Source organism: Mesoplodon bidens, assembly GCF_964165515.1.
Source record: "Mesoplodon bidens genome assembly, chromosome: 18".
In the NCBI taxonomy this organism is placed as follows: domain Eukaryota; kingdom Metazoa; phylum Chordata; class Mammalia; order Artiodactyla; family Ziphiidae; genus Mesoplodon; species Mesoplodon bidens.
The window spans coordinates 13,978,117-14,001,355 of record NC_138175.1 but is presented as its reverse complement, the minus strand read 5'-3'; the positions used below and the strand labels follow the sequence as shown (position 1 = coordinate 14,001,355).

Below are 23,239 nucleotides of genomic sequence, written 5' to 3'. Positions count from 1 at the left end.
GTGCAGCCTGGTGGTGGGGGTCATTGGGGCAGAGCTGGCTCTGAGACCTCAGGTCTACGCTGCCCACTCCACCTCCCTGGAAGCTGCCACTGTGGGGGGTCGATGGGATGGGCGGGCGGTGCCTGTGGTTAGGCAGGGAAGGAAGCTCTGGAGCAAGACCCTGGCGGTGCTGGCCTGGGGAAGCCGGGGCTGGAATGGGGCTGAGGGTGCTGAGGAACCTGTGGTGCTTATCCAGGGTCATGGGCCTGCAGCCCAGAAAGCTGGCCAGGCTGGGTCTGGGACTAACCAAACCGTGGCCCTCCACCTGCCCAACCCAGGAGCACAGGCACTGAGGCTGGGAGCTTTCTGGCTCTTGTCCTTCCAGAAACCCTCCAAAATAGATGGTACTCCCATTTTACAGATCAGGGCATGGATCAGAGGGGCTAAATGGTTAATAGCTGACAAGTGGCAAAACCAAAATGTGAAGCCAAGTGTTTCTAAGTGCCTTCGTCATTTTGGGAGGCTTGACTGGAAAGGGACTTTGAGCTGCGGTGGATGGTTGTGAGATCTGACAAGTCCTAGCTAGGGAGGACTTAGCCAGCAGCCTGCGGTGCTTAGGGGAGCCACCAGAGAGAGTACTGTCCCTAGCAGCCCTGGTGTGTCTCTGCTGACAGAAGCTTAAGAGCAGTCCACTTCAGCTGTTCCCACCGTTCCGGCAGCTTCTCTAGCTTTTACACACTCACCCTTCTCATTGCCTCCGATTTGTGAAATCTGGTTTGTACCCGAGGCCTCGTGTTTCTTGGTGGTCCACGAGAAGTTAGAGAAAGCTTTCACTTCTAGAATGTCAAAGCTGAAAGAGTAGGGGCTGATTATAATGATCACTTCCATCTGCATATTTATACAGTGATTTATGAAAGTGGCTTCAAAACATTTTTTCATTACCATTTATTTCTTCTGCTTATTTTTTATTATTTTTTACTTTTTAAAATTTATATGTATTTTTTATTTTGGCCATGCCGTGTGGCTTGAGGGATCTCAGTTCCCCAACCAGGGATTGAGCCCGGACCAAGGCAGTGAAAGCTCCGAATCCTAACCAGTGGACCACCAGGGAGCTCCCCTCTTCTGCTTCTTATAACCCTGGGGTTATGTAGAGAGGTGATATTCAGTTGGACAAAATGTTTTTTAATTTTTATTTTATATTGGAGTGTAGTTGATTTACAGTGCTGTGTTAGTTTCAGGTATAGAGCAAAGTGATTCAGTTATACATATATCTATTCTTTTTCAGATTCTTTTCCCATATTATTACGTAGTATTGAGTAGAGTTCCCTGTGCTATACAGTAGGTCCTTGTTGATTATCTATTTTATATATAGTAGTGTGTATATGTTAATCCCAACCTCCTAAATTATCCCTCCCCGCAATGGACAAATTTTTTTTTTTTTTTTTTTTTTTTTTTTGCGGTACATGGGCCTCACACTGTTGTGGCCTCTCCCGTTGCAGAGCACAGGTTCCAGATGCGCAGGCTCAGCGGCCATGGCTCATGGGCCCAGCTGCTCCGCGTCATGTGGGATTTTCCCGGACCGGGGCACGAACCCATGTCCCCTGCATCGGCAGGCGGACTCTCAACCACTGCGCTACCAGGGAAGCCCGACAAATATTTTTTGATGCCTACTATATGAAGGCCAATGCTAGATAGTGAATTAAATAACATGGTGTCTGTACACTTAGAGCTTAAGTGAAGGAGATAAACATGTCTGTGTCTTTTTAGGTTTTGTGTAGGATATTAATAAATATGGGCCAGATTGGGCCTGTGGTCCAAATTAGCTCATAACCCCTGGAGGGTAGGACATGGTGAGAGATGAGGTGAGAGACGCCTGCGCGTCTGGAGCCTGTGCTCCGCAACAAGAGAGGCCGCGATAGTGAGAGGCCCGCGCACTGCGATGAAGAGTGGCCCCTGTTTGCCCCAATATCTAAAAAAAAAAAAAAAAAAAAATTAAATGAAAACATAGTCATATACTCCCCCTCCCTCCCCCCACAAAATGATAAACATCCCTGTGATGAGAAATAGAGCAAGAACACACAGGGGAGAGCAGAGCAGAAGCTGCAGGCCTGCTGGTCTCTGAGACTGGATGCAGGCAGAAGTGGCTAGAAATCTGGGGTAACAGAGCTATGAAGTGCTCAACACAAAGCATGGAATTAGAGCTGGTCCACTGCTGGAACCCAGGGACTGGGAGAACAGTTGCTGTCACCTATTCCCTGGGGCTATGGCTTATCATGAAGATGCTTACCTAGGGGGACAGAACATTAGAGCCTGGACCTAAGCTGAGCTGGTACTACAAGATATGATTCTAGACCAGGAGACCCAAAGGACCTGGGGAGGCAAAGGTGAAAACCCCCAGATGGGGGAGGGATGAGCTTATATATTCAGAAACATGTGAGGAAAACTAATATGAAAAAAGAACAAAAGCAAAGAAAAAGTTACCCCAGAAGAAATGAAGATAACAGAGTAATCAGAAAATATCTTTAATAGAAATAGGTTAAGGATCCTCAAAGAGATTAGGGAAACAGGAGATTCATTAAAGAAAAGAAAGGGAAGTTGTAAAAGAAATAAGAATATGCGAATATGAAAATTTTAAATTAAAAATTCTAGCAGCAAAAAATAGTGTAATTAGAATTTGAAACAATGGATAGCTGTAGCCTGGACATACAGAACTCATGAATTGGAAGCGAATGCTGAGGAATTAATCTAGAATGCAGCACAGACATGGAGGACATGTGATAGGCTTTAGCACAAGTCTAGTAGGAATTCCAGATATGAGTCAAGGAAATGGCAAAAAAATATTTGATGTGATAATGGCTGAGAATTCCAGAATAGAAGAAACAGCACGAATACCAAACAAAATAAACACCTAGATATAGTGAAACTGCAGATGAGAATAAAGGGAAATTATGGGAATTCCCTGGTGGTCCAGTGGTTAGGACTCCGTGCTTCCACTGCAGGGGGCACAGGTTTGATCCCTGGTCAGGGAACTAAGATCCTACATGCCACGTGGCGCAGCCAAAATAAAATAAAAGAATAAAGGGAAAATATTTAAAACTACCAGAGAAATAAGAGAATTCAAAGAAACAACAATGAGACCGACAGACATTTCATCAACATTAGATGCCAGAGATGATAGAGGACTATCTTAGAGAAACTAGAATTCTATATCCAGTTATCATTCAAGAATGAGGTGAAATAAAGATATTTTTGGACATGCTAAGACAGTTTTATCTATAGATCCTGGCTAAAAGAACTACTAAAGGTATACTTCAGTAAGAAGAAAACTCGGGGGAAGGAGGAGGTTGCTAGCACCAACATTGAGTGCAAAAATTGAAATAGTATGTTGGTAAATTTAACTATAGACAGTCTATCTGGATGCTTAAGTCACTCACAGTGACTTAAACTCTAGAAAATATTTAATTAGCTTATAATGAGAAGTGTGGAGGTAGGGAGTGCCAGGGTTGGGGCAGTGGTCTCATATTGACATGAAGAACCCTGGATCATTCCGTTGTTCTGCTGTGCCATCTTAAGGGTATAAGATCTTTCTTCTCATGGTTGTGAGATGGCTGCTGCTGCTCTAGGTAACATATCATCACCCTATAGCTTCCCAAGCAGGAAGGCAGGGAGATGCTAAGAGAAAAGAAGCTTTCTAATGCGCCCCTTTTTGGGGAAGGAGAATCTGTCCAAGAAGGCCCCAGCAGACATCTCCTTATGTCTCATTGGCCCGAGCCGGTTCGTTCTTACACCAATTCCTGGTAAAAGGGAACAGGCTTGCCTCATCTCCTGGGACTGGGTTCTTTGCTACCTGAGCAAAATCAGGATTCTGTTGGCAGGAAAGAGGGGGGAGTGGCTGCTGGTAGGCAACCAACCGTGTCTGCCACAGATAGCAAAACACACAAACAGAAATCCAGTGTTTAGTTTGTTTTTTAATTTTACAAAAGGAAAACTTTATCAAGGAAGAATAAGGTAAAGTAAGGAAGGGAATTTCATTGTTAAATCACATCAAGTTTCTGCCTTGTTAAACAGAATAGTACTGCTGAAAACTGTAGGCCTCATTAGGACAATGTCTATATGCTAACAATTTAAGATAACCACTAAAAGAAGAGGAATATAATTTCCAAGCCAGGAGAAAAAAAAGTGGTGGGAGTAGGGATAGTGTGTCAGTCCAACAAGTCAGGAAAAGAAAAAAGAACTAAAGGAAAACTCGTGAAGAGAAAACAAAGATAGTAACATGAGTCCAAATACATAAGGGTAAAGGGTTATACTCATGTGTTAAAGAGAAAAAAACTACCAGACTGGATAAAATGCAAATAAGAAGTGGTCTGGAGCCTGGAGAGACTGGTCGGTGGACACAGGGGCTTAACAGGAACCGCCCTGGCCTTCATCCTACAGGTGGTTCTGTTCTTTAAATAACTTTCTATTTATTCCTCGCCCCATCTTCCTGCCTCTCCTCAACAGTTTCTGTCTGGCTTTGCCTTGCTACTGAGACGGTATTTTTCTAGATCGCTCCCTGCCTACTGTAGATATGTATAACAAATTCCTGGGCTCCTCCCCCGCGCCCAACACCAACAAATCACACTGGGACTCCTTTAAGGGGCAGGTGTGGTGCAGAACTGGAACCCCACATCCCAGCTGTCCCCCTGCCCCACCCTTTCCCCGTGCCTTAGAGCCCAGCATTCCTCCCCTGAGAGCCTCTTTCTTAGGGTGCAGCATCGATCCGCTTGCGATGAAGACTGATGGTTTATTTCGCTGGGACTTATTTGAAAGTTAGCCAGAGTGATGATCATAGGCTGGAAGAAATGTTAGCTCTTGCTTTCTGGTTTCCTGGCTGCCAACTCAGGACAGCATCAGAAGTTCTGGAGCTGAGATCTCAGACTCGACATCAAGGCAAAGTGAGGTGTCCTGCAGGAAGACACTGCCAGAGGGGTTGTAACTGGGGAGCAAGGAGGCCTGAGTCACTAGGATAACTGAGGGGTGTGTGCCAGAGGGTGGTGCCAGCATGTTGCAACGTGATGACTTCAGTCAGCCAAACGTGCAGAGGTGAAGCAACCAGTTCTCAGACACATCAAGGATGTGCCTCTCTGGGCTTCAGTTGAGTGTGAGGGAGGGGCTGTCAGGTCTCTTCTTCCAGATAATGACTGACACCCCAGGGCATTTTCTGCTGGTGTCAGCTGTTGCCACACCAGCAAGCAGGGAGTTTGCTGGGTTGCTAGGTTGGCAAGGTTCTGGGACACAGGGAACCCTTTGATGGTTGTACCCCAGTTAGTGGGACAAGCCTCTCTGGAAGGCAGTGGGAGCTTTTGGAAGGAGCACTGGCCTTGGAGCCATCGGACCTGGAATGATATTAAAGCTCTGTCACTTATCGCCTGGCTGACCTGTTTCAGCTGTCTTGGGACTTCTGTGAATACCAAATGAGAAGCTATGCCTGCAAATGCTTAGAAACTCGTAAAACACCATGCAATGTGAGTACTAATCTGTGGTTTGATGCCTTTACATTGAGGCTCTGGGACACATCCTTAGGCTTTGCGTCAGTGGGTGGAAAGAGGGTGCTTTATCAGCGTCTTGGGCTGGGATTTTTTTCTTTCTCTCCACCCCCTCCAGATTCAAGCAGTCTCCCTTCCCCCATCCTCTGCTCCTTATTTTGACGTTTCTTTTCTCTGCCTGCCAAGAAGATTGTGTTCAGCTGCGCTGGTCTGAGGCTGTGCTATATCCTGTGCTTCATTAGGTTAATTTGATGGGTTGTCTCCTGGGAACTGACCAGAGACTGGTTCTAAAACCACACTAGCCTCCAAAACCCAGTTCCGTCCATTCTCCTTTGGGGCAAGCTTTGCTGCTCAATCCCATATGCCTGCTTTTCCTTTCTTCCACCTGCAAGCTGGCCAGGGCCTCCTTTGGTTTCCCTTGTTTCCTTGTATTAGCGTAGTTGTTCAAGCACGCATCCCCTGATTGGTAGAAGGCTCTAGGGAAGACCATCCGTTCTTCAAGGCTGCCCCTGACCTTCTGGATTCTGGTCTCCAGTTCCTCTGTTCAGCCTCAGCATTTTGAGCTCGGCCAGCCATTCAGGGGGTATTTATCGTTAAGTGGTCTCACCAAATTTGCTAAATTTGTGACCACAAACCTCTCAGAAGACACTAGTATTGCCTTGCCTCCCACTAAATTTCCCTCGTTACTCTCCTTCTCTCTTAGAGGACTGTTTCACATCTGATCTCTGTAAATCTCCAACCCCAGCAATAAGGATGCATCCTTCCCTGTGCCTGTGCCCATGCTCTGCTTCAGCTCCTGCTAGGCAGGTCAACCCTCTCCATGCGGGCACTGGCTCCCCCCACCCTCTGCCCCGTTCTTGCTGCTCAAGAACTCTGCTGCTGCTTCTTTTTTATTTATCTATTTATTTATTTTGGCTGCGTTGGGTCTTTGTTGCTGGGCTTTCTCTAGTTGCAGCGAGCGGGGGCTGCTGTTCCTTGCTATGCGCAGGCTTCTCATTGCGGTGGCTTCTCTTGTTGCAAAGCACGGGCTCTAGGCTCGTGGGCTTCAGTAGTTGCGGCACACGGGCTCAGTAGTTGTGGTTCGCGGGCTCTAGAGCGCAGGCTCAGTAGTTGCGGCACACGGGCTTAGCTGCTCCATGGCATGTGGGATCCTCCCCGACCAGGGCTCGAACCTGTGTCCCCTGCATTGGCAGGCGGATTCTTAACCGCTGCGCCACCGGGGAAGTCCCAAGGACTCTGCTTCTTAATTATCCTCTTTTTCCTGCAGCTTTAACTTCTCCCTCTACTGAACCATCCCCACCAGTATACAAACATTCTGTAATATCTCCCATTCTATTTTATCTCATTCCCTTTATTTAGTAACACTTTTATTGAGATATAACTCACATACCATACAGTTCAGCCATTTCAAGTGTACAAGTGAGTTAGTTTTAGTCTAGTCACATGGTTATGCAATTAGACCACAAACAATTTTAGAACATTTCATCATCCCAGAAGGAAACACCATACCCATTCTCAGTCGCTCCCCATCTCCTCCAACCCCCAGCCCTAGGCAATCACTAATCTACTTTATGGATTTGCCTATTCTGGATATTTCATATAAATGGAATCACATCATATGTAGTCTTTTGTGTCAGGCTTCTTTCACTTAGCACCATGTTTTCAAGGTTCATCCATGTAGCACGTATCAGTGCTTCCTTTTTATGGCTGAATAAGATTCCATTGTATGGATATTTGACATTTTGTTTATTCATCAGTTGATGGAACTTTGAGTACTTTCCACTTTGGAGCTGATGTGAATAATGCTCCTATAATCATTTGTGTACGTGTTTTTGTGTGGATATATATTTTCATTTCTCTTGGGTATAGACCTAGGATTAGAATTGCTGAGTCATACGGTAACTCTTTGTTTAACCTTTTAACTGCCAGACTGTTTTCCAAAGTAGCTGCACCATTTCACATTCTCACCAGCAATGTATGAGTTACAGTTTCTCCATATCTTCACTAATAATTGTTATTATCTGTCTTTTTGATTATAGCCATCCTAGTGAGTGGGATGTGGCGTCTGATTGTGGTTTTGATATGTATTTCCCTGATAACTCATGATGCTGAGCACCTTTTCACCTGCCTGTTGGCCACTTCTCATCCAGTCAGGTGTTCACCCCCTCCAAACCTCTGGATCAGCCATTGTGAAGGTTACTGCTGACAGCCTTCTCTTATCTATGCCAGGCCTTCCGTCAATAATTTCTTCTGGTCCTGTAGTTTTAACAATGAACTGTGCTCTGATGACTCTCAGATGTATCCCTCCAGCTCTGACCTCATCCATGAGCTTCAGACATCTGTGTGCTGCTGCCTATTGCCATTTCCACCTGGACATTTAAAGGGCATCTCAAATTTAACCTGTTGTAAACAGAACAAACTCCTGGTTTTTTTTTCTTACCCAAACCCATTTCTTTCCTGACTTTTCTGTATGAAAGAATGGAACCCCCCACCACCACCAGGTTGCTCAGGCCACAAGGCCCTGTGCCCCCGGTTCAGTCTTCCTCTCCCACCCACCACCCTCCATCTCACCCATCAGTTAAACCCTTCAGAACACATGCAGCTGCTTCTCACCACCTCCACTGCCTGGGATATTGAAGTAGCTTCTCTCTGGTCCCCTGCTAGTGTTACACAGCAGCCAGAGTAGTCCCTTAGCAAAAAATGTTTTAACCTAAAAAAAAAAAATTAGATTTCATAATGAAATGCATCACACATTCAGAATAGTATATATCATATAAATTCCTTAAAGAATAAAAATTTTAAATGCTCTGTTTCTACTCTCTGGATTAAGGAGTAATACATTCCCCAGTACTTCTGAAGCCCCTATAGACCCTTCGTCTTGTCTAATTTACCTTCTTCCCGTCCAGGGGAATTTCCTGGATTTTACAGTGTTTCCCTGATTTTATCTGTTGTTTTATCGTCTATGTGTACAGAGGCCTTAAAACAATTCCTTGCTTAGCTTTGCATACTTCTGAACTTTTCATGAACTCATACTGTTAAGTATTCATCCCTGACTTACTCTTTTTGTTCAACATAATAGTTTTTTGGTCATATTCATTCCTGTTTATGTCTGAAACTGGAATTCATTCATTTTTACTGTATTACATGAATGGACTACAATTTATCCATCCTATTCTGATGGACATTTGAGTTGTTTGCAGTTTTCAGCTATTACCCAGTGCTGCCTTGAGCATTCTTGTATGTCTCTTGTTACACGTGTTCACGTGTATCTGGTTGTAGAAATACTAGAGTTTACTACATACCCACCAGGATGCCTAAAATTAAAAAGATAGCAGATATCCAGGACATGGAACAAATGGCACTCTCCTGTGTTACTGGTGGAAACATAAAATGCTACAGCCACTTTGGACAACTATTTGATAATTTCTGGTAAAGTTAAACATACTGGTGTATGTACCCTATGACCCTGTAATTGCACTTCCAGGTATTTACCCCAGAGAAATGAGAGTATGTGTCCACAAGATGACTTGTACAGAAAGGTCAGGGCAGTTTTACTCATAACAACCAAAAACTGAAAACAACTCAACTGTCCAAACATGGAAAAGAATAAACTACTGATATACACAACATGGACGAATCTCCAAAACATCGTGCTGAGCAAAAGAAGCCAGCCAGGCAGGAGTGTTTATATGAAGTTCAAGAACAAGTAAACCTAATCTATGGTGACCGGACTCAGCAAAGTAGTATAGCAGTGAACGATGACCAGGAGGGAGCACAAGGGAACTTCCGGGGTTGTGGGGTGGTGGTGGAAATGCTCTGTATTTTATACTGGGCGTTTACACACAGGCACACGTGGGTAAACATGCATCCAGCTCTACATTGAAAGACTTCTGCATCCTATTATATGTGAATTAAACCTCAATGAGAAAAATAGATTGTCCCAAGTAGGGGCACGATTTTGGGGGAAAATGAAACAGTCTATTCAACTAGTTGTCAGAGTTCAACTTAAGCTTTAAATCTGCTTAATAGGACAAGCAAGCTGAACTCACCAGCTTTATAATTCATTGATTCTAAATATTCAACCTTTGGGTGAGAAACCATTCATTCCCACCCAAACTGGAGGAGGACTCCATTTTCTGAGGATGTCTTCTCACGTGGGACATCACAAAATAAATTAGCTCAGGACAAATGGGGGAACTTTCTAATCTCTCATTGTGTCCCCAGTGTTCCATCTTTTTCTGTGAGAAAGATGTTTTTTAATTTTTCTTTAAAAAGAGATACTGCTGGGATACACTTACGTCCGTATTTTTTCAGTAATGCCAAACTAGCCTCCCAAGCATTGTACCCATTTATTTTCTCACCAGTGGTGCGTGAGTGTTCTTGATACTTTGCATCCTCTCTAAACTCTTAGTACTGTTAGTTTTAAAAAATTTGCTCCAAGGGTCCATTTAAAAATATAAATCAGGTCATGACACATCCCTCCCCCAAACCCTCCCATCAGATTAATAATAAATCCTGATCCCTTCAAAGGCCTCTGTGTCCGGGCCCCTCGTGCCTACCTCTCCGACACCCTCCCCAGTTTTGCTGGACTTCTTGCCATGCTTTCTAAAATTAATTTTGGCTGCGTTGGGTCTTTGTTGCTGTGCGCGGGCTTTCTCTAGTTGCAGCGAGCGGGAGCTACTCTTGCGGTGCACAGGCTTCTCATTGCAGTGGCTTCTCTTGTTGCGGAGCAAGGGCTCTAAGCGCACAGGTTTCAGTAGTTGTGGCTCGCGGGCTCTAGAGCACGGGCTCAGTAGTTGCAGCGCACGGGCTTAGTTGCTCCGCGGCATGTGGGATCTTCCCGGACCAGGGCTCGAACCCATGTCCCCTTCATGGGCAGGCGGATTCTTAACCACTGCGCCACCAGGGAAGCCCCTCTTGCCATGTTTTTCACAGGTCAGGCTGTTTCCTCCTTGTGTACCCTGTTCCCTCTCATAGCACCCTGTAGCTTCCCCATCATGGCACTTTGTAATCCCCTGTGCCTTGCCTTTGTATTTGTCGCTAGACCAGAAGCTCCATTAGGACAGGACGTGTGTTTACTGTCCCACACTAGTTCCCCCAGCCCTGCGCCGGCCCATTAAGTATCTGTCGAATGAATAAATAAGCCAGCACCAGCCAGGTGGCCCTGGAAGACTGGCCTGCTTCCCTCTGTGGGCAGCAGAGGTGGGAGCTGATGCCCAAATGTGTGCCCTTCCCCGGACTCTTTTACATTGGGGTTTGCATGGGCTTAAAGTGAAAGATCACAGCAGCTGTGAAAGGGAGAAATGAGAATTAGGCATTGGCAACTGGAGGGCATGGGGAGTACCCCAGAGCAAGTGACGTGCATAAAAGCTCTTAACCAGGTGACTTCTGGGATTCGGGGTACATGTCTGGGGCCTCTGACCGTTCTTGCTCCGTTCTGCCCTGTCCCTCAGTTGCCCTCAGCACACGTTCCCAGAAGCAGCCCAGACTTGGGATTCCCAGAGCAAGGGCTTTTGCCGGTGACCCTTGTTTGGGAAGACCCTCTCTGCTCTTCCTAAACACAGTGACAAAACTGGGGCTTTTCCTCCCCCTGACAAGGCAGCCGGTTACGTCAGATGCCCCCTTTGTTGAGACTGCAAGGAGTTAAAGTCTTCCCCAACGTGAGAGATGTTTCCTTCAGAGCCTCCTGTGCCGGCTTCTGCCCAAGTCCGCCTTCGGGGGCCACAGTGGGCCACGCACCAGAAACCAGGTCTCCCCAGCCAGGCCCCTCGCACCATCCCTTGCTCAGCCTGGAAAGTCACCACCTCCTGGGCCGCTTGCCTCATGGCTGGCTCTCCTCAGGTCACAGGATGCTGGGAGCAAGACCCTGCAAAACGGAGTTCTTTTCCTTAGATGTTGGTCACAGATACGAGCAAAGGGAGGCCTAGAAGAGACAGTGACCTGGCTTCTATTTACAGACAGCGCCATCAAAGGCTGTGCATGGAGTCTGGCACGCCAAAGGGTGCAGTAGAACCTTGGGAAGGAGCACACTGGACCAGTGCCACTGGGCCCGTGGGTTAGAGCTGGGAGCCCTGGTGAGGCCTGTGGGCGGAGCTTCACTCTTGACCCTGGGAAGCCGACTTCTGTGTCTCTTTGCCTCTTACCCTGGAGCCTCTGGGTAGTTGAAGGAACCCATGGGCTGCTTTCTACGCCCTGGCCAGTCGCAGGCTTTGGAACTGGATAGACCTGGACTCAAATCTCAGCTACACTCAGGAGGTTGTGACTAGGCAAGTTCCTTCACGTCTGTGAGCATTGTTTCCTCCCCCAGAATAATGTCTTCTTATTGGAACGTGTTAGTTCTGTTCCCTGATGGCTTTGTGGTTTGGCTTGGCCCCAGAAATCGGAGCTGCCATGAATGGAGGGGGCGGCAGAGGTTCTTGAACACAGAGCCTGAGATGCCTTCTGTGCAGCTCGTGGCAGCAGCCAGAGTCGCTGGAGGAGCTGGCTGGAGCTGGGGCTTTCCGAGCGCAAATGTGAGGCCCAGGGGCCGGGTCAGAGCCAGGGTTGGCTGGACTTGGAGAGGAGCTGGTGGGGACAGGCAGGCCTCTAGGATTCAGTGCTCCCCATGGCATGGAGCCAGGGCCCGGGGGCTCCACTCCCAGCCTTGTCCCTGACTCTCACCCTGGCTCCCTAGCACGAGGCGTGGATTCCGGCTCCTTTCCTTAGGGTGGGTCCCCACAGCACCCTGCTGCTTCTTCTCCCTGCTCTTGCCCAGGGCAGCACAGGGCCTCGGGCTGTCAGTAGCCCGTGGCATTTATTGGGTAACCTGCAGAGGAAGGCAGCTGTCCAGAGGGCTTGAGTGGTGGTGGTGCTGAGCGTCCTGACACGGTCAGGTTCTCTCCCTGACACCAGAGCTGGAAGGATTGTTAATGAATCACCCAGCTAACCCAGGAATGCCTCATCTGTAGCCCGCACTGCAGAGGGGAGAGGGCAAATCCCAGGGCTCAGGTCAACCACCCCCCTCACTTTGGGGGGGCTTCTCTACCTCTTCTCAGGGGTCGAGAACGCCCAGGCAGGGGGTCATATCTGCAGTCCCCTACGATCTTTTCTCTGGGCCATTTTCTCTTAAGTTTCCTGAAATTAACCTCATATAGCTGGAATAGGAACTTCTTAAACCTGGCTTTTCCAGTGACTTGCCCTGTGGCTCTAGGGAAATCACTTTCCGTCCTTGTTTACCTTCTGGCTAATGAGTGAGGGTGGTGGGCTAATCTGGTCTTTAGAGGCCCGAGTTAAGGAGAGCAGAGTGATGCTATGTGCAGTTAGAGGGAAGAGCCCTTTCGCTTGTCCACCCTTCAGTTAAGTGGGCATCTCCTCTACTGCCAGCTCTGGCCCCTCTGGGACTTGGGGGCAGGGCTGGGGGAGAGCACGTGTGCATGTGCGATCTGTCTGCACATTATTTTTCCTTTCTGCAGTTTCAGAGTCATGCTGCAGCAGCCTGGCGCCTGACGAATGAGGGGAACCTGCCAGGGGATTATTGCTAGCTCAAGGCAAGACAGAGGCCTCAGGGGAGCGGAGATGGGCAGAGCAGCCTCCAAGCCTGGGCCAGCAGCACTGAGACGGAGGCCTGGGCCCTGGCCTGGAGCTCGGTTCACACTCGCTCGGCTGACCCTGATGGCATTCGAAGCAACACCCTGCTGAGAAGCGGCTGTTCCCAGGCCCCAGAGGACCTCAGAGCAGGAGTCGGAGTTTGACCACCCCTACACAACTGCAGTTGGGGCTGCGACCGTCGGGGGAAGGGGCTGGCGTCTCGGATGGGAAGTAGAAGGGCAGAACCTAACGCCAGGAGGATCTTGGTCTCTGAAGAGTTTTCTGGAACCCACAGAGCTTCCTGGGTTTCTTCTCTCTGGGTCGGGGCTTGGTTCCCTCTCCTCCCCTGGCAGAGGGGTTGGGCCCTGAGGGCCAGCTGAGAGAGGGAAGACTCTTAAATGAAATTCAGGCTGCTTGAAGCCCACGTGCTCTCTGCTGTGATTGGGGTTCAAGGGCTTCCCTGCTGCAGGGGACGAGGGGCCGCCTCGGCATCTGCTCATGAGCCACAAGGACCCCGAATGCTCCAGACTGGATCGTTTCAAGCCGCCAAAGAGGGGGACCCCCAGAGCTGGCAGCCAGCAACCCCAAGGGACTAGAGGGCTGGGATGGACTGACCTCCCCCTTGCCAGGGCTCCGGGAGAAGCAGAGCCTCTGTGGCCCAGCTAGTGACGGAGAGACCCAATGAAGCCATAAGCAGGGCCAGGCGGCTCAGGGACAGGGGGGGCCACTGCTGCCGACGTGCTTTCTCCTGACGCTGAGGGAGGGCGTGGTGTGGGACCTCTGCCCCGTCCCCTCCTTGGTTGGCACTTGCCCATATGCCATTTGCGCGTGGGACCAGAACAAGCAGGCGACGCTGTGGCTGGCCCATCAGCGGGCTGGGAAAGGAGCGGCCACGGTGACACCCACCTGACTGCCGGGCTGAGGCCCCGGCTCCCCGGGGTGCCGAGCCATGAAGTGCTCCCTGCGGGTGTGGTTCCTCTCCGTGGCCTTCCTGCTGGTGTTCATCATGTCACTGCTGTTCACCTACTCCCACCACAGCATGGCCACCCTGCCCTACCTGGACTCAGGCGCCCTGGACGGGACCCACCGGGTGAAGCTGGTGCCCGGCTACACCGGCCTTCAGCGCCTCAGCAAGGAGGGGCCTGCCGGCAAGAGCTGTGCCTGTCGCCGCTGCATGGGCGACGCCGGCACCTCTGAGTGGTTTGATAGCCACTTCAACAGCAACATTTCCCCGGTCTGGACCCGCGAGAACATGGACCTGCCCCCAGAGGTCCAGAGGTGGTGGATGGTGAGAAAGCTGTGGCCCTTCCTGCCTCCTCTCTGGGGGTCTGTCCCCCGGTTTGGGAGTCACCCTTAGAGCCCCCTCTTGGATTGGGGCTGTCTGTCTTCTGGCCCCCAGAGCCTTGACAAAGTGTGAGGCTCACTGGACCAGAGCCAGCTCCTAGGATCACAGATTGTGAAGCGGGGAGCGAGCTTTGCCTGGAAGGAAAGAGAACTAATATTTTCTAGCGCCTGTAGCGGCCAAACATAGACCAGAGATGCCTTGCTGGGCCAGGGAGGTGAAATAGATAGGAGAAACAGGTTCCCCAGGGAGAAGATGGCGAGAAGTGAGCATGGCATCAGGAAGAAGGCCTGCCCTTTATAAAGGAGGCAGCGGCTCAGCTCCAGTGATGGTTGCTATGCAGCCAGTATCCTAATTTGTAAATATTTGCTCAGAATAATTTGAAACACCATGCCACTCATTTGGTTCCTTCCAGTTGCTGGAAAAGCCTTTCTTCTGGGTTGGGATAGGAAAGCATCAGCAACTCCTCTGGGGGCTAAGGGAGGTGACGGGGAGGGGATGGGGGGACAGGTGTGCCCAAGCCTCCCCTCTCTTCCAGATCCTGTCACCTTGCTGCTGCTTTAGCTCCCTTCACCTTGTCCCTGTCATCTCTGGAGCGCCACTCCCTAGGCTTTGCCAGGGCCATCTGGTTGCCACACATGTCAGAGGTGGAACAGCATCAGTACTTGACCCAGGGGGGCCTGCAGGCTGCAGGCATTTCCTGCTGGGGGACTTGGGAGGCAGCTCATGGCCCCTGGTTTCCCCAGCTGGCAAATGGGGAGGGTGATGACTCTCCCTTTTTCTCACAGTTAGGACAGCTGTGAGGATGAGCTCTTGCAATCAGGCTTATCAGAGCAGCTCAGAGATCCTGCTTCCCAGCCCGGACTGTCAGAGTCCCTAAGGATGGGGAGTGTACAGAGCAGGAGTCACCAGGAGCCACACACACCCTTCGCATGACAGCCTGGAGCCCTTGAAGGGTCCTGCCCGTTGCTCATAGTCACACCCTTCATTTTACGGGGAAGATCGAGGTTCAGAGAGTGCCCCGGGCTTGCCTTGGTCGTAGGTCTCAGTGGTGGCCACGAACGGCCAGAACAGGCCTCTGGGCAGGGGTGGACCGAGAGGCAGGCCAGGCCCCCTGCTCACGGGGGTGGAACTCAGGGCTGTTTAAGCCCCAGAAGCCACCTCTCTGCTGCTCCCCACAGCCACCCTCTTTTGCTGTGAACTTAGAAATTCTTGTCTCAGGGCTAAGCTGCTTCTCCACACTGAGTTCATGTTCTTGTGCTCAGAGAAGAGGCAGAGAAGCAGGCCCACCCATCCCCTGCATGCATTCTGTCCCCTGAGCAGCTCCTGCTTAGCCGCAAACCCGCAGCGTTACCGTTACCGCTCGGACCACAGAGCATTTTAAAGCCCTTACAGATGGTGGCCCAGGGGCCGAATCCAGCTCACTCAATGTTTTTAAACTATTTGCATGAGTTACCATCATTTAGGAATCAGGATATTTCACATGACATCTGTTTTTTCAGCTTCTCTTGAAAAACCAGAAAATCTGGTCCTCTGGGCTGACAATCCCACAAGGCAACAATTGGTTGAAGTCACCCCTTTTCGATGGGAGCTCCTGTTGGCTGTAGGCCCCACCTGCCTCTTCACTCCTGCATGTTACCTGCCTGGCACTACAGGCGTTTAAGTGCTGCCCTGGCCTCATTTCATGGTCTCTTGCATCACTGGTGGTGGGAGGTGCGGGGGACCGGTTTCATTCCAGCTGTTCTGACTTTGAAAGAGTATCTGTGCCTCTTTGCCTTTTCCCCAGGGCTCAGGGCTCCTGATATCCTGTGGATCTTGCCTGGAGTTTCAGGCTGAGTCCAAGGGGCGCCCCCTGCAGGCTGCTTGGGAATAAGCCCCTGAAGCTCCCCGGGGCTTTCCACGTTAACTGCACCTCAAAATGACTCTGAGACTCAGAGCTGCCCCGAGAGGACAGCAGAGCAGGGGCCTCTCTGCTTCGCGGCACAGGCCTGCAGATCCCTGGAGAAGGTGTTGACTAGCACCTTGACCCCCAAGCCCAACCAGTACCTTAGAGCTACTCCCGAAAGCAGGGCCCTCCCTGGTCTGGTCTCGGTAGGGAGACTGCGCTGTTGTTGAACAAGGGGAGGGTCCTTACAGCTCAGGGAGGACTTCCGCCCCCTGACAGCCCGGGTAGGAGGCCTGCGCTGCTTGGACCCTGGAGGGTGAGGGCAGGGAGGGAGCAGGTGGGAGTCCCCTCCCGATCACACCCCTCCTGCTTTCTTCTCCCCTCCCCTCCCCAGATGTTGCAGCCCCAGTTCAAGTCACACAACACCAACGAGGTGCTGGAGAAGCTGTTCCAGATAGTACCAGGCGAGAACCCCTACCGTTTCCGGGACCCCCGCCGGTGCCGGCGCTGTGCTGTGGTGGGGAACTCGGGCAACCTGCGGGGCTCTGGCTACGGGCCGGATGTGGACGGGCACAACTTCATCATGAGGTAAGTCCCAGGGAGCTCAAGGCTGGACCCAGGACCGGCCTCCAGGAGGGGGCCCTGGCCTCCTTGGCCTTGTCCGGCCGGCGTAGGAGCGGCCAGCTGCCGGGGGTGCTGTGACAGAGGCTCAGATCTCTCACTTGTGTTTGTCGGGTGGCTGAGGAGGCAGGACTGTCATTCTGAACTTTGCTTGAGGCCCGCGCTCAGCTTCCAACTCTGAATGCCTCTGTAAGGAGCTGAAACTAGACTCCTGGCTGATGTCTTGTGAAAACTCCCCCCAGAGGCCCTTTCACCTGCCTGGTCCCTTTTAGCAGTTGGGCCAGGAGTGTGGGCCCCAAACTAGTGTCTTGCTTAATAGCCACAGGTGATGCCTCTGCCAGAGGAGGGGCGTCCTAGGCAGAAAAAGGAGCTGTCGGTGCCTGCTTTGGGCTCCCATCCCTTACCTTTACCTCATAGCATTTCGATTGTGCAGGGGCTCATTCATTCTACAAACATCTGTGCCCAGCGTTGAGGAACAGAGAAGGGCCGGGAGGGCACTCATTCCAGACGAAGACAGGAGCAGGGAGCCCGAGTGTGAGCAGGGACAAGAGGTAGATTTGTGACCCGGACATGGGCTGCTCATTCTGCTTCTGAACTTCCTTGTTTTCTGACTTACCTCCCTAGACTTGCGGCAGGAAATGCCACAGTGGGGATCCTTCCATCCCACTCCTTGGTGGAGGAAGAGCCCTAAGAGTAAAGATACTGAAAATGCCCAGTTTTCACTAAGCATCTCTTTAAGATGAGCACTGCAGAAAGACCAGGTTTCCCAGGAGGCAGGGGGAAGGGCTTTGTCTTAGAAACTGTTGCTGTCTCCATAGCAACACCAAGGCAGCAATATGTCTCTGAGGCTTTCAACATTCCTTGCAGAACCTTTCTCATGTTGAGAATGGTTGAGGGGTGGGGGGAGAGGGGGATGCTAGGCCAAATCCAGGCACCCACAGCCACCAGCTGAGAAACACCATCCCCATTAACGCTTCCTCTCCAGCTGCTCTGTTCCTGCTCACAGACCCCAGGGCTGTCATGGCAGAGGCAGATCCAGACCGTGGCTTTGGTGACAATAGGACCAATGCTGTGTGTGGAGCTGTAGCAGTCCCAGCAAACTGTTATTAATGAATGGGAAAAATACTTCTCATCCCCTCTAGGAGACAGTATTTCTGAATCCTAAAGACCAAGACATCAGAGGAGTACCCAGACGGTAGGCAGACTGGCAGTTCTAAAGAAATGGATTTGGGAGAAGAGAGGCAGGATCTTAATCCCTGTTCGGGGGCCAGAGCACAGTTGGTGCTGCAGGAAAGTTTCTAGGCTTCTGCTTGAAGCAGACTGCAGCTGAAGTGGCTGAGAACAAAGACTCACTCTCTAGTTCCAAATCAGGCCACTCCTGGTTTCCCAGCCCAAAGTACCCTCCAGTCCCTCAAGGGAAGGGAACCAGAGAGGCATGAGGTACAGCACATCGACCAGTGGCGGGGGGGGGTGGGGCAGGCATCCTGGACACACTGTCACCACATCATGCCATCAATGGGAGATGGGCAGAAGGGAGCCAGTAGGGGGACCCCTGTGACACAGGGCCCAGCTAGGGGGTGCTGGCCACTTTATGGACAGGGAACGTTCGAACGGGCATAAAAAGCTGGGAGAGCACGTGGAGGAGACTTTGCTCCCTCTCTCCCAGATCCCTGTGTCCCCAGTGGAGGCCCAGGTTACAGTCACCCGCCTAGGTGGTATGATTCTGAATTGGGATCCACACAAGATAGGAATGTCCTCAGAATGCGTCACAGCAGAAAAGGCCAACAGTTTTGTGTTTAAAGCTGGATCACTTGTTTTTAAGATGCTCACCAAAAAAAAAGGGAGCTTTGATCCTGTTTTGCACCACTTGAAAGGAGTTAGAAGCCTTCTTGGTGTGTCACAGCCTGGGGAATGGGCAGGGGGGGATTGCTCTGGGGTTCCAGGTTCTTCTAAGACAGCAGAGGAGAGACAGCCCCACACTGCACGTCTGCCCGGGACAGCTGAGGGCGGGCTCTGTGAGAACGCAGGCATCCCTCTTGGCCTTGGAGTGGAAAGGGAGACAAGAACTTAAAGTGCAGGGACAGGGTGGCTGAGACGGGCAGAACTGAGCCATCCGCCCGGGGGCCGAAGGGGTGCTTCAGCTTCTTGTCTTGCTTCCATATCTTCTAGGAAAGAGGACAGAACAGCCAGGTGAGCTGTAAGCTGTGAAAGGCTGTCTTTTCTTTTAAAAAAAAATTATAAAAGTAATATGTGCTTGTTATTGGGAAAAAAAAACCCAGAAATGTACGCACTAAAAAGTGAATTATCCAGGACTTCCCTGGTGGCGCAGTGGTTAAGAATCCGCCTGCCCATGCAGGGGACATGGGTTTGAGCCCTGGTCTGGGAAGATCCCACATGCCATGGAGCAACTAAGCCCGTGCGCCACAACTACTGAGCCTGTGCTCTAGAGCCCACGAGCCACAACTGCTGAGCCCACGTGCCACAACTACTGAAGCCCGCGCACCTAGAGCCTGTGCTCCACAACAAGAGAAGCCACCGCAGTGAGAAGCCAGCGCACCACAGCAAAGAGTAGCCCCCGCTCACCGCAACTAGAGAAAGCCTGCACGCAGCAACAAAGACCCAACGCAGCTAAAAATAAAACATACACTTTTAAAAAGTGAATTATCCCATTCCCTAAGAGTAACCATTGTTAAAATTTTAATACTCTTCCATTTTTTTTCTATTCATTTACAAAAGTTAGTTTTCTTCCTCCCTTCCCTCCTTCCTTTCTTCCTTCCTTTCTCTCTCTCTCTCTCTACCCCTCTCCTTCTATCCTTTCTTTTTCTTTTTTTTCTTTCACAAAAAATGGAATCACACTATCTAATTTTCAGTTTTCCTTTTCTGTGTTGTAATTTCCTCTGACTGCACAGGTATTCAAAAGATATGTGTTAAAAGGAAAGAAGTGAGATTCCTCACGCCACTTGGTTTTTTTCACTCAATAGCTCTAGGACATATTTCTTACCAGCACATGTAAATCTACTTTGTTCATTCTGATGACTACATGCTATTCTGTTACATGAATGTACCAAAATGTATTAACCAGTTCTCTAGTGTTTGATTGGTTTTCCTTTTCACTATTGTAAATAATACTGCAGTGGATATCCTTTGCACACTTATGCAGCCATTTTTATAGGATAAATTTTAAGAATGGAATTGCTGGGTAAGTGCACACCTATTTACATGTTTGGTGGCCAGCAACAAACTGTCCTCTAAAACTCTTGTACCAGTTTTCCACAGTGGTGTCTTCTCATGCCACCCTCTTGTCCCTGCAGGATGAATCAGGCGCCAACCGTGGGCTTTGAGCAGGATGTCGGCAGCCGAACCACCCACCATTTCATGTACCCCGAGAGTGCCAAGAACCTGCCCGCCAACGTCAGCTTCGTGCTGGTGCCCTTCAAAGCCCTGGACCTACTGTGGATCGCCAGCGCCCTGTCCACGGGGCAGATCCGATTGTGAGCTCCTCTGCTGGCTAGAAGTGGGATATGGGTGACAGGCCCACCTTGGGAGGAGTTGTCCAGGGAACGGATCTTAGAATTCCTTTAATTGAATATTTTGGCCAAGAGGGGCAGGTGAGGAGAGAAGCAGTGGTAGGGAGGGCCCAAAACGGTGGTTAGCCGAGGCCACAGCTTGTTTTGGGTCACTCCCTGCATGGTGGCAGCCAGCACACTGATGGTAGAAAGGTGGAGAAGGACACTTTTCCAGATCTCCTTTCTAGGAGGTAGCTCCTACTGTGGGAGCTCTGCCTTCTGAGAACTTTCTTTGGAGGCAGTTGCCCAATCACAGCTGGGAACCTCAGGAAATTCAATTCACCAAGTAGTTTTTTTTTTAACAGCTTTATTGAGATATAATTCACATACCATACAATTCACACATTGAAGATGTACAGTTCAGGGGCTTTTAGTATGTCTACAGAGTTGTGTAACCATCACCACAATTAATTTTAGAATACATGCATGTTCTAAAGATGAAGATAATCTGAAGGTACTCCTGTACCCCTTAGCCATCTCCCCCACTCCCTCCTCCCTGCCCCAGCCCTAGGCAACCACTAATCTACTCTCTTGTCTCACCAAGGTTTGTGTGTGTGTGTAAAAATGTATGCGTGTAACAAAATACACCCTTTTAACCACACAGTTCATTAGCATTAAGTACATTCACATGGCTGGGCAAACCTCACCACAGCCCATCTCCAGAACTTTTTCATTATCTCAAATGAAAACTCTACACACACTAAACAGTAACTCCCCATTCCCCCCTCCCACCAGCCTCTGATAACCACTATTCTTTCTGTTTCTATGATTTGACTATTCTAGGTACTTCATACAAGTGGAATGATACAGTGTTTGTCCTTTTGCGTCTGGCTTATTTCAGTAGCATAATGTTTTCAAGGTTCATTCATGTTGTAGCCTGTGTCAGGATTTCATCCCTTTTAAAGGCTGCATAGTATTCTAGTGTATGGATATACCAGATTTGTTTATCCATTCATCTGTCAATGGACAATTGGATTGTTGCCACCTTTTGCCTGTTGTCACCACGTATTTTTTAAACATGGAAGTATAAGTATAAAGTATAAAGTTTTCTGACTTTATCTTACGTTTGCGAGTCATAAGGGCTAAAATAAGTGCTGTAGAGTTTAAGTCCCGTGGATACTCAGAAATGGGAGTGTAGGTTACAGGCACCATGGCTGACTAATAGGGAAGGAGGGCTTTGTGCCAAATATGAGGAGAGTAGCAAGAGGGCTATTGTGGGCAGAGGTAAGAGCACAAACATGGTGGGTGTGAGATGATCACAGCAGAGCCTTGTGGGAAGAAAAGTTGGGTCTGGGTTATGGAAGGCCCCAGTGCTTGTCTAAAACATCTTTATTTCATCTTGAAGGACATAGGGAGCCACTGAAGGTTTCTGAGCAAGGAACTGCAGTGATGTGCTATGGGACAGCAGTCTGGAAGCAGGGGAGCCTGTCGTGAGGCTGTCATCACTTGGGCCTCAGTGGGAGAAAAGGCATCCCTGGGTCCACGGATCCATCTCAGTGTTATTTTTCTTTCTGCTTTCAGCACCTATGCCCCAGTGAAGTCCTTCCTTCGAGTGGACAAAGAAAAGGTAAGTTTCCTCCTCCCCCTTCTTCATCCCCACCCCAGAGGAAACAGTGCAGACCGGCCTTGTGGTTCAGATACCCCCCAAAACCCTTCTAGAACCTTCAGAGTCCCCATCTGCTGGTATGCCTGACCCCACACAGAGGCTGCGGGAACCAGAGAACCCTGATGAACAGGTCCACTGGCAAGCATGGAGGGACCAGCAAAAGCTGCTCAGAGCCTGGCCTGAGCCTCCAGGCCCCAGAAGCCCTCATGTGCTCATTCCATCTTCTCCTCCCAGGTCCAGATCTACAACCCAGCCTTCTTCAAGTACATCCACGACAGGTGGACAGAGCATCATGGGCGGTACCCTTCCACTGGGATGCTGGTACTCTTCTTTGCTCTGCATGTGTGTGATGAGGTGGGTAGTTGATAAAATAGCGGGACTCATAGACGAGAGGGAGTCAGCCCTTGTCGGGGCTTAGCAGTGCCTCAAGGGGAATGTGTTTTTGCAGGGAAAAACAAAGTGGCTTTCATTCCCCCAATCTCTAGGTTGTAAGGTATAGATCTGCATTTCCCAGACTTAACTACTTTCATGATCTTACCAAGTCTGAAACCATTTAATTGAAACGTTAAATTTATTTAAAAAGGAAATTGAATACTACTACCATAATTGATATTACTTGCCGTAAACAATAAGCATAAACGTAAGTGGAATGGAAACAACGTAGTTAAGTTTCAGCAGGATGGTGTCTTCCACAGCTGTGGACCCCCCAGGCCTACTCTGTGTTAAAAATGTAGGTCAGTCATTCAAGGAGACCATCTCTCCTAGCAGGGGGAGCTACTGTGCCATACACGGTAGTGTTCATGCCCAGCACACCCACTTTTGCCAGTAAACTCTTCAGTGTATGGTACTGGGTACTTGACCAGCTTTCAATAAAAGTACTCCATTAAATTTTAAAAAAACAGTTAGCAAGGGTTGGAGAGCTGTCACAGACTAGCCCCAAACTGAGGTGTTCTTGATGTAATCAGAGGGTGGGTGGAAGGAGAAGCGGAAGGGAGCAGCAGTCTCCCTCTGGGACAGTGTCCTTAGCTTCAGGGCTGGGTGTTCCCGGTCTAACCGCGCGCTGTAAATTGATGAGCTGCCGGCCTCTGGCTGGGGGCGGCTCGTCGCGGCTCCCCTCTCCTTCCGCACCACGACCCGAGGCTCTCCCGC

The 23,239-nt window shown here is 49.8% G+C and overlaps 1 protein-coding gene across 5 annotated transcripts in view; it reads left to right on the top strand.

Moving 5' to 3' along the window:
* Positions 1-23,239, top strand: part of ST3GAL2 (ST3 beta-galactoside alpha-2,3-sialyltransferase 2) — a 43,602-nt gene that overhangs the window by 17,949 nt on the left and 2,414 nt on the right. For 3 of the 5 annotated variants that reach the window (XM_081215473.1, XM_081215470.1, XM_081215472.1), the window contains 5 exons: positions 12,962-14,358; positions 16,692-16,885; positions 20,230-20,409; positions 22,006-22,051; positions 22,325-22,444. In XM_081215473.1, the coding sequence (XP_081071599.1) occupies positions 14,020-14,358; positions 16,692-16,885; positions 20,230-20,409; positions 22,006-22,051; positions 22,325-22,444 (879 nt within the window). In that variant the 5' untranslated portion in view covers positions 12,962-14,019. Of the gene's footprint in view, positions 1-5,111; positions 5,484-7,543; positions 7,659-12,961; positions 14,359-16,691; positions 16,886-20,229; positions 20,410-22,005; positions 22,052-22,324; positions 22,445-23,239 lie in introns of those variants that run through there. The other 2 variants (XM_081215471.1, XM_081215474.1) reach the window with 2 other exon arrangements.